The sequence below is a fragment of the Orbicella franksi genome, chromosome 15 (assembly GCF_964199315.1).
Source record: "Orbicella franksi chromosome 15, jaOrbFran1.1, whole genome shotgun sequence".
Classification (NCBI taxonomy): domain Eukaryota; kingdom Metazoa; phylum Cnidaria; class Anthozoa; order Scleractinia; family Merulinidae; genus Orbicella; species Orbicella franksi.
Genome location: NC_138159.1, coordinates 13623800 through 13634583, shown reverse-complemented (window position 1 = coordinate 13634583; position 10784 = coordinate 13623800). Strand labels below are relative to the sequence as shown.

The window sequence follows — 10784 nt, the reverse complement described above, 5'->3', positions numbered from 1 at the left end:
TTGTAAAAACATTAGTACAGATAGTACTCAGGTTACACAACAATTTTATAGGATTTGTATGAGAAAAACGGTTATATTTTGGAGCCTAAATATACGAAAAAGTATGAATAAAACTAAACCTAGTTCGCTTCAAGTCTGTGTTTCCTTGTTTCTCGTCAGGTTTCTAGGCACATAAGTTATTGAAGAGTATTACAGAAGTTATTGAATGGTCCTAGACTCTGCTCCAATTTCAAAAAATAAAAAAACACACCGACCTTTTTTTCCAATCTTAGCTTGAAAAAAATGAGAACGATTAATAACAACCCTAGAATGTGATACCTAGTTTTATTTAAAATTACTGAGCCAGTTTGAGATTAATATTGACTGATTGACTGATTATGTCGCTGAAACAAGGCTTCGTTCGCACTTCGTGAAATTATGTATTTTAAAAGAAACTCTTTCAACACGACGCCAGGTTTTTTTTTTTTTTTTTTTTTTTGTGGAGAGCAGGTGAAGGCCAGGTACAATGCCAACACGTGCAAACCGAGGAGAGGGACCCTCACATCGCCAAAAGTCGCCCCAATACGAAGTGTTAAAGCCGTGGAGTTTTTGTCGGGCGAAATAATCCTTACAGCTTATTCTTGTGGGATACTTGTAAGTCATGCGTTGTAACTCGGTACCTCTTATAAACTGATGACCGAAAGCTATCGAGCTTAGAGTAATTTTGTTGATAAATAGTTTCACCATAGACCTACATGTACCCCTCCAGGCGGTATTTCGAATAGCTATAGCTACTTTTAATCGAGGGCTAAGGACATTCAACATTGCAGAAATACTTTTAGTGTTCAGTGTTCGCACTGTAAGATCTTGCAAGGGAGAATAAAATTATCCTTTTTCCTCTGGGCTATCCGATAAACTTACTAATTTTCACCAGCCATGTGAAAAGCAGTTTAGTCGTGAAAGTAACCGCGTTTTGGAGCCCATGTTGTGACTCTCTCTATTCATACTAACTTTATTTATTTGATTAAAATTTAGTTCAAAAGTCACAATTGATAAAAGATAAAATAAAGGTTAGAAAAGGTTACATAATAAGATATCGTAAGGCGACCTGGGTGTTTAGCTGGCCGATTGACTTTCTTCTCTTACACGATAGAGCGGTTTTCAATTGAGGGTCCTAAAACCAAAACCAAAACCAATTACTTAACAATGAGACTACTCAGCTCATCTCAAACCGTGGTAAAACTAAAACCAAAGTAATTGTCTGATTACGTTCGAGACTCAATTGAAAACCACCCTATTACGTAATAAACTGCTAACACGATTACACTTGCGAAAAATAGTTAGTTGCCATCCCAAGAGCTGACCATTTTAAAAGCCCTTAGAAACGTGTTGCCTTTTCAGGGGAATCAAGGCAAGGACATTACAGAAATGTCAGAAATACTTGGTGTGTTCACTGGTTGTACTCAAGGTTACTCGATAAACTTTTTAGTGTGACTCTTTCTTAATATGAAGGTTAACGCTAACGAAATGAAGGATATAAATTATATAAGTTATTGTAGAGTATTACATAAGTTATTAAATACAATAACTTATAAGAGAGGATGTATCTCTGCTCCATTTTCAACTCTTGGTGTAAAAAAGACACTTATTAGACTGATTGATTAAAAACCCAGGATGTAATGCCTAGTTTAATTTAAATCTGCTAAGCCAAATTAAACTGGTTGAGTGAGTGATTGCGTCGAAGAAACAGGCAGATCTTATATATAGTTGTGAAAATATGTCAACTCTTTGTTAACCGAAGCAATCATATGAAGGTTAACCCTAATGCTAGCGCCGGGAAATGAAAATCAAGATAACAGTATCTTTACTTGATGATAAGATGAATTATGTAATTCCATATGAAAAAGTCGTTCTTTAGAGTTGCAGACAACTCTCCTGTACTTTTTGAATTCGTCGTTAATTCTAACGACTCACTTAAAACCAAAATAACAAATGTAGAAAGTGATAAACACGAACTTAAACTTACATAAACCGATTATACAACAATACGAAAAACGGCAAAAAAAAAAAAAAAAAAAAAAAAAAAAAAATAGAAAGGAAAATACGAGATCACTTACAAGATCTGTATGGCACTCCGGAACTGACAATGACTGAATACAGCTAGAAAACTACGACGCTTTAAAACGGAATTTTGAAGCAAAAGAATAGACTTAACGAGGTTACGTGATAAACAATGGAAGATTACCTAACACGACGTGAAAAAACTAATTTACATTTAAAACCGCACGAAAAAGTAGGCAAAAATTAGCCTATAAACACAAAGACAAAAACAAAAAAGAAAAGGCGACCAAAAACAGAAAAATTTAACTCTTGTGGCTACAAAAGTAATTCCATTAATGTTTGCGTCATTACACTCGTTAGTCGATACCCCGAGGTGATTTTCATATCTCAAACTCGTTAATTATTCATGTCGTTGTTACCGAACCAAAACGCCTCATTCTGGTCAAGTGGATGAGTTTAGAAACCCAATAAAAAAAAAAAAAAAAAAAACGAGTTGAAAACCGCAAGTGCTTGGAAACGATTTCAAACCCGTGTGTAAAATGGTTCTCAATCCGCATATTCATAGAGCAAGACCATCACATGAAGATGAACAACTTTATTTAATCACACAGAGTTACAATACACTTTAAAGCAAGCTTATTTACTGCTGATATTGGATGTAACGGTACAGTTGTTAAAGTCCCCAAAACAGAAAGAGCTATTCTTTTCTAAATTAAATTCTCCCTCATTGATTGCGACCTTGTCTTTTGGTTCGGTCTCAACCTTGCTTATACACTTTGGCCCCTAAAGTGGCACTTACATGGGAAACAACTTTCTCCTCCGGTTTTTATATTGGGTAGACTTAGGAATAGCGCTGGTCACACAAGTTTCCTCTTCTTAAGCTAGTTTAGGAGGTCTAAATCTGTACTCTGCCATCTGCATTGCGAAGCAACGTGCTCGCTCAGAGCACAGACAGTTAGGTAACAACGTGGCATCGAATGCAAATGAAATAATATCACAGTCCAGCAAGCAGCAATTAGGTGACAGGTTCACATTCCACGTCTCAAATAAAACATATTTAATGTCAGAAAACTTATTGTAATGATAATTCCTGCAAATTTTCTTTGTTGAAGAAGTAATTTCAAAAACTCGTGCTTCGGGTTTCAACAGGTTTCCAAACGCTCGAAAACAATAAAACCAAATGTTTTCTCGCCTTTGGAAACCGGTGAACAAATCCGAAGCACGAGTTTTTGAAATAGTACGTGAACAACGAAAACGTGTGGCTTGGTATGATAGACATCAAAGGGTTGCTGTTTGTTACAATGGGTTGTTGTTTGTTACATTAGGGTTCCTAGCTTATAATTGATTCAATTTTGGGTGTGACATTCAGGTTTAAAGCGGCATCCTCAGTGCTGAGGTCTCATTCACCCTGGTGATTTGGAAGAGAGCAGATCGAAAACAACAAGAGCTGTATTAGGCTAAAATCTTACTTGCGTCTACCATCATGGTAAGTGTTGCACGTTTCATTTTGACTGATGAATTTACTCTACTACTTATTCTGAACTGGTGACTGATGTCAGACTGATTCCAATCTCTTTCCGCAGAGTGTGATTAAACCAGAAATGAAAATCAAGCTGCGTATGGACGGTGCTGTAAACGGGCACAAGTTCGTCATTACAGGGGAAGGAAGTGGCCAGCCTTTCGAGTAAGTAAAAGTTTGCAAATGTTTAATCATTGTGGTCAGTTTTGCGGCACCCTTGCTTCGAGCATTGGTTAGTTTTTTTTTCCATTGAACAAGATATGTAATATCGAGAATACGTCTAAAGCCGTATTTTAATCAGGATATCGCAGCAGATACATGGTTTATCTCTCTTTCCTTCGATTTTACGACCCTTGAGGTTACCGTACACCTTTTCAAGAGTTGTCTTACGTCCAAGCAATGTCGCGCGTCCAGTTTAAACTGTAGACACCTAAGCCCCTGGTGGGACCAGACTGCTAAGTGTCTAGTTATTTAACCTTTCCATACTTAGTTTATCAGGTAATTCCCGCCTTGTTTCTGAGTTGCTTTCTTTTCCCCTGTTTCTCTTTCTTTGCCACATAGTAAAGTTGGTCGTCGCGTCATTTGTGTCAAAGTATGCACCGTAAAAGTGCGCACTATTCAAAAGAATGAGCAACCAATTAACTCGGTCAAAGGGAACTTCCTGTAATGTTTGCGTATAGATAATAGAGGGAAATGATAATTTTGTTAGCTATTTTGGGGGGTTGACCCCGCACAAAACCTGTCAGTATACAAAAGGCGGTTATGTGTGCTCACACAACCAACCAAGAGAAGCATTGCGATTGTAGTGTACACAATCAATGAGTATTAAACGAAAGATGGGCAGGGTCAAGGACCTTCCAACATAAATCTTAGCCAGTTTGTTTGTTTCCTTGATGTTTACCGACCTACCTAACCATTTCCCTCTATTCAAGTTTCTATAGTTTGGTGGTGTAAAAGAAAGCCACCAAATATTTACCAGGAAAGCAATAATCGTACAGTTCTGAAAGTTTGAGGTCAGACTGTCATAGTCAAAAGCAAATATTCACTTGTTTAATAAGGGCTTTATATAGTAACAGAATGCTGTTGATGAGAATTTCAGAACTATTCCTCGATTGTCATCAATGAACCAAAGTAGCGAAGTCTATCTGGCGTCATTATCCAAGGACGTTGTAACAGAGAAACAAACAAAAAAATCTGCGCTGCATATGAACAGTTCCTTTTTTTTTTACGTTTTTGGTTTCTTGTTTGTGTTTTAGGGGAAAACAGACTATCACCCTGACAGTCGTAGATGGCGGACCTCTGCCTTTCGCTTTTGATATCTTGACAACAGCATTCGATTACGGCAACAGAGTATTCGCCAAATACCCAAAAGACATCCCAGACTATTTCAAGCAGTCGTTTCCTGAGGGGTTTTCTTGGGAACGAAGCATGACTTACGAAGACGGGGGCATTTGCATCGCCACAAATGACATAAAGTAAGTAAGATGTAGAGCTGATGGCTCTCGCTAAGAAGATTTATAGGAAATTTATAGGAACCAGCACAAAAAATTATTACGTGATACTTTCGTCGGAGAATTGCCATGCAAATTGTTATCCCAAGTCAGAGTATTCTGAAATTCTATCTACAAATCTTCGGAGCGATTGCGGTTTATTTAGTTCAGCTTTACAGTCCCTGTGGAATGAGTATGCTTCATCAATTAATTATTACAGGCTCGTGGAAACAGTCTTCCAGAGTTTAGAATCTGAAGAAGTTTGCACGATAAATGTGCAATAGATCTAAACAACTTATATGATAAAATCGCCAATAAAAGGTCATTTCATTGACATACTACGGAAATTCTTCACTACTCTTCACTATCTACTCCTCTTCTCTTCAGTTCAAAGCTGGCGCCAATATCCTTGTTTGACGTCAATAGCGCCAGTCTCCGTGTGCTTAGTAATCCCGACTTAATAAATTCATTAAAAAAAAACGCGGTTTTAACCAACAACACAACTGGTTGTGGCAATTTGTTCTATGCAATATAAGATTTAATCCCGCTAAAAATATATTTTGGAGTTATATAAACTTTAAGGCATTTTTCCAAAATAGTTCTCTCTGTGTATCATAAAAGGGAAGAAGAAAAAATTCGCCACTGGTTTTATCTGGTGTCATCTATTAAATTACATTGCTAAATATGTCTGTAAATGACGAAGTCTTCCTTTTATCTTTGCATGGTAACACTGACTATCTTTTATTTCTTTTTTATCAGAATGAAGAAAGACGTCGACAACTGTGACTGTTTTTTCTATGAAATTCGATTTGATGGGGTGAACTTTCCTGCCAATAGTCCAGTTATGCAGAAGAAGACCGTGAAATGGGAGCCATCCACTGAGGAAATGTATGTGCGTGATGGAGTGCTGAAGGGTGATGTTAACATGGCTCTGTTGCTTGAAGGAGGTGGCCATTACCGATGTGACTTAAAAACTACTTTCAAGTAAGTTTTTCTTTTTTATTATGCGTTTAAGATGTTGATGACTTACAATAAGGAGACATGAATAATTTCATCAAGACATGAATAAGTTTTAGTGGTCACTGTTACAGTGAAATCAGTGACCTTAGCTGCGACTTCTAGATTAGAGATGCCCCATGTGGGGATTGGTGTTGAACACTCCAAAAATATCTGAACCGCAAACACAAGATCACAAGTTAGTTATCCAGTGAACAACCTTACCCAGGAGGGAATATTTATTTTTTGTCAGGATAGTAAAATTCGGAAGGTGGCAACGATCAGGCTACAGTAGTAGTTTGCACTTTTGAAACAGTATTGTATTTGTTATATGCTGATACACTCAACCCAGTGTCACTAATTCGAGTTCCTTTGCTTCTTTGCATGCAGAGCTAAGAAGGTTGTCCAGATGCCAGACTATCACTTTGTCAATCACCGACTTGAGATAACATGGCATGACAAGGATTACGACAATGTTAAGCTGGATGAGCATGCAGAAGCTCATTCTGGGCTGCCAAGGCAGACCAAGTAAAGGCTTAACGAAAAGCCAAGGCGACAAAGAGTACAAGAAAGTAATATATATATATATATATATATATATATATATATATATATATATATATATATATATATATATATATATTCAATCGAAAGGCATTTCACTCGGAATTAGTATTTGATACTTTCAATTCAAGAATTTATTTTGGGATTTGCTAAGCACTAGCTTCATTGTCAAATTAAGTTAAAGACGGTTTAACATTTTTTCCGTATTACAACATAGACAAAGACGTCTTAAACCCAGTAGTGGTCAAGTACAAGTAAGAAAACTGTGGTGAGAATAAACTTGTAGTCGAAGCCAGGTTTTGCAGAGTTTCTTCTCATAGAGTAGTGGTTTTGGAAAGATTTTGAATTTTTCCGTCCCCTTCGTCGCACCTTAATTTTTTTGGTTTAAAACGGTAAAGTACAACAGGAATCACGCACTCATTCCTTTCTTTCTTTCCTTTTTAAACTTGGAAAATATTATTTTCCCAAGTTGTAGTGGTGAAGCGATTTCACTCCATCACTCCTTCTTCACTGGGTCACTTCCTGTTAGACATTTGAAACCTCGCGGGGGGGGGGGGGTGGGGGTGAGGAATTCGAATATGAAAAGGTCAGGGTTGTTGGTCGGAAAATTTGAATTTACTCCGAAAGGAGACTAATATGGGAGTTGCTCGAGCCTATTAGACCCCTAAAAGATAGCACTTAAAACGGAATAGGTTCGATTTGCCAATGCAAATTTGTGGTGCTTATCAACAATCTAATGTCATGGCCCTCTGAAATTAAGTTTAAAACTTCATTAGTGGTATAACGGAGACGAGACAAGAAGTTGGATACTGATCCGATCGAAAATCGAAACTGAGCACTTTCTGTTGGGAAATACTACTGGCTCAGTTTTGATAATCACACTGCCGCAAAAGACGTAGTGAAAATTGGTTATTAACAGGCATCAACAACCTGCTTAGAATTTCGGACGATTTTAATATCGATAAAAAGTATCCGAAATAAAATCTCTCGAAATTTTAAAGCGTCCGAAATTTTAAGTCTTTGAAATAATTACAGTATAGTATAAAACTTTAAGGTAGCACCAAAGCTCTTAGTTTCCATTATGGGCATGAAGCAAACTCTACTGATTTTAGACGCTGCTTGAGATTTATAACGGCTGGATAGAATTTTGGTTATTTTCTGATCGGTTTATCTCTAAAACCTTTGCTCGTCGACTCCGCCAAACAAAAGAAGCGAAGGCTATTAAACCGACAGATGTGTTTTGTTGGCAGAAAATGCTAATATCGGCTTGCTGTTGTCGAATGTTTCCATTTTCGGAAATATTTGCTCACCGAGAAAACTTCGCAGACACATACTGCAACTGATTAACTGAAGATTTGGTTGTCTTGTGTATATTTAAAAAAGTTGACTACGGAGCGTTTTAGGCTAAAGAATTAATTAGACATGCATACAAGCCAAGTGGCCCATCGGCCAGCGCTTATCTCCGGTTTCCGCAGCATGAATCGACTAGGAGTAATTTTACTCCCCCCTGGATGGGATGCTAGTCCATCACAGGATTACCCCCAGCATTAATTCGCCGCTCCCACCGGGGTGTAGAGAGGAACTGCGAGAGTAAAGTGTCTTGTCCAAGAACACAGCACGGTGTCCCCGGCCAGGGCTTCTCGATCCGGCGTCGAGCCCACTAATCATGAGCGATGTTAATTGAGTGTACTTTTAATAGCAGAGGAAAATTGTTGGGTATTTGGGGAACATTGCGAGTATCATTCCAGTCTGGATAGACCAGAAAGAAATCTCAAATTGGCCTGTGAAGTTCACAAAATATATAATGAGTGGAATCCCAAGTTTTGGATCCTCCAAGGGAAATAAAAAAAATGGTTTGAAATATCGGTTAGCTTGAGAAAGAAAAAAAAAGTAGAGAAGGGTAAACATTGCACAGGTGGTAATAAAAATTCATGACCCAAAAAATGTCGCAACGAACGACAAATCGTAAAATTTGAAGTTGTGCTCAACAATGTGCATCTTGCTGCAGTTCAAGGAAAATATAATATTCCTTGTTGGGGACATTCAAACGACAATTTTCTATCAATCAATATAAACTTGCATTCTCTTGCATTACTGGCTGTCTGAAAAAACAACACACACTCATATCCACGTTTTATTTTTTTATTTTTTTTATTTTTTTATTTTTTGTTTTTACCCAAAGACAATTCTCGAAGCAATAGATGTCCAACAGTAGCGATTAAATGTAGACATGATGATAGATGTGAATGCAGCCATAACACTACTGGAGAAAAGACCTAAAAAAAATTGTCAAAAAAAAAATTCAGGTCTTTTTTTCAGTGGTGTTATGGCTGCATACGCACCGGTAACGCAAAAGTCATGGAGTTGAATCCCGTTCAGAGCTGAAAATTTTTTCAGGTCTTTTTTCCAGTTGTGTAATGGTTACATTCGCATCTATCATCATGTCCACACAATTCTCAAAGATAACAGTTTTCTGAGCTTTTGCTAACCAGCAGTGCCACAAAAGACACGAAGACAGACGATCCTTAGAAACATTTCTAATATTGTGGTTAACAGAAGCGAGCAGGAAGCCACAACTTTTATCACGTTTCGATGGTCCCAACAAATAAAAATGAGAGGATAAAAGACGGTGCTGCCATGATATACACTTTCATACAACTCGGTCTTGCAATAACCTGAGTAAGACTTTGGTAGGGAATGAGAAAGGAAAAATTCCAGGAAATCTAATTTTGTTTTCAAAGATCGAAATGCTTCGAATATAAGAATTAATTTGATCAGGTCCAAAAAAGATTTGTAGGTTAAGTAAACATTAAAGAAAAGAAGGCTGGGGTGAGTGACTTGCTGACTGACCGTGTGACATGTTTCCATTTTAAATCTTCCACCATTCACCATGCACGTTACAGTTTTAAACACAAACAGGAAGTAAAAAGCATGGGAACGAAAACAGATGAATTATTACTTACACTTACTGCAATCCTCACAAGCCACTAATCTATGATAAGATAAATCCACAGAACTTTGCTCCGACAACAGTTTAATTTTATTCTCATGTTAAAGGATGCCGCCCGTGTAGAGCGCCTTTTGGGAGAACTAGCCCAGTGAGCGAGGTACTCCTTGTCGTATAACAGCCAAAACACGTCCAATTGCAAGATGTATACTATCTAATATCTTACTTTCGATTCCTGACCCTTTTCCTTCTTCTCTGGATTACTCTTCTCAAAAAGTTCTTCTCTGTTATTCACTGACCCTATGCCTCCTTTTGAAAATCCGCCTCTCAAAATTGCTGATTATATGTATTTTCCAACGCTTAACCGAATTAAATGCATATACACTGCTAATCTTTCCTTAACAGCTATAAGCTCAAAATATTGCTAGCATATATTCATCACGCTATTTTAGTCATTAAAATTATTTTTCACTTATGTTCAACTTCCACCTAAAATCATTCAATACAGCTTTCTTTGGTAAGTAATAACACTAAATGTTACTAAGAACTATTTAACGCAGAGATCAAATAAACAGATCACGAGTCAATTTTCAACTGTACTATGATACTGTAAACAAGAGGCACACACAAATTGAGATAAATATCCTGAACTAAAAATGGATTGATATATCACATCACTACTTTATTCCCTGGAGTTCTTCAAGTAATGCATTTACTGGAAGTTGGAAAATCAACTAAAGAATATTCGTAATAACGGGTTTCAGAACCGAGTCATGATGGCCCAAAATGGACGGGGCAAAATTCGTCAAATCCATTATCGGTAGTTACAGATCACGTAGAGAATCACACAACTTCATAAGCACTTTTTAAATCTTGAACCATTCTTGTTGTATTTTACTGTTTAAAACAAAGAAAAAGGTGAGAAGGAGCTTAAGGGGAAGCAAAACAATTCAAAATCTTTCGATGCCAGTACTTTATGATAAGAGCACTCTACAAAACCTGGTTTTGACAACAAGCTTAGTCCTACTATTGTTTTCTTACTTGTATTTGACTACTACTGTAATTTCACAAAAAATGGAAGCTATCTTTCACAACGTTTGACTTTAAAGCTAGTGCTTCACAAATCCCAAAAGAAATCCTTGAGTTGAAAGTATGAAACACTAATTCCGAGTAAATGGATTTCAATTAGAAAAAAACCCCAACCTCGTCCTGGCTTTACGTTAAGCCT

General features: G+C 37.2%; 1 protein-coding gene across 1 annotated transcript; it reads left to right on the top strand.

Moving 5' to 3' along the window:
- Positions 1-2387: 2387 nt before the first annotated feature.
- LOC145470125 (GFP-like fluorescent chromoprotein cFP484) lies at positions 2388-6630 on the top strand. The gene is made up of 5 exons (XM_081453956.1): positions 2388-3526; positions 3624-3724; positions 4816-5034; positions 5809-6033; positions 6436-6630. The coding sequence occupies exons 1-5, from the start codon at positions 3524-3526 to the stop codon at positions 6575-6577; spliced, it is 690 nt and encodes a 229-aa protein (XP_081310082.1). The 5' UTR covers positions 2388-3523; the 3' UTR covers positions 6578-6630.
- The last annotated feature ends 4154 nt before the right edge of the window (positions 6631-10784 follow it).

What these genes read in the sequence shown, in the direction of transcription:
- LOC145470125 (XM_081453956.1), top strand. An exon ending in GGAAGTGGCCAGCCTTTCGA is followed by an intron (nt 3,725 to 4,815) that starts GTAAGTAAAAGT and finishes TTTGTGTTTTAG; the next exon opens with GGGAAAACAGACTATCACCC. An exon ending in ATCGCCACAAATGACATAAA is followed by an intron (nt 5,035 to 5,808) that starts GTAAGTAAGATG and finishes CTTTTTTATCAG; the next exon opens with AATGAAGAAAGACGTCGACA.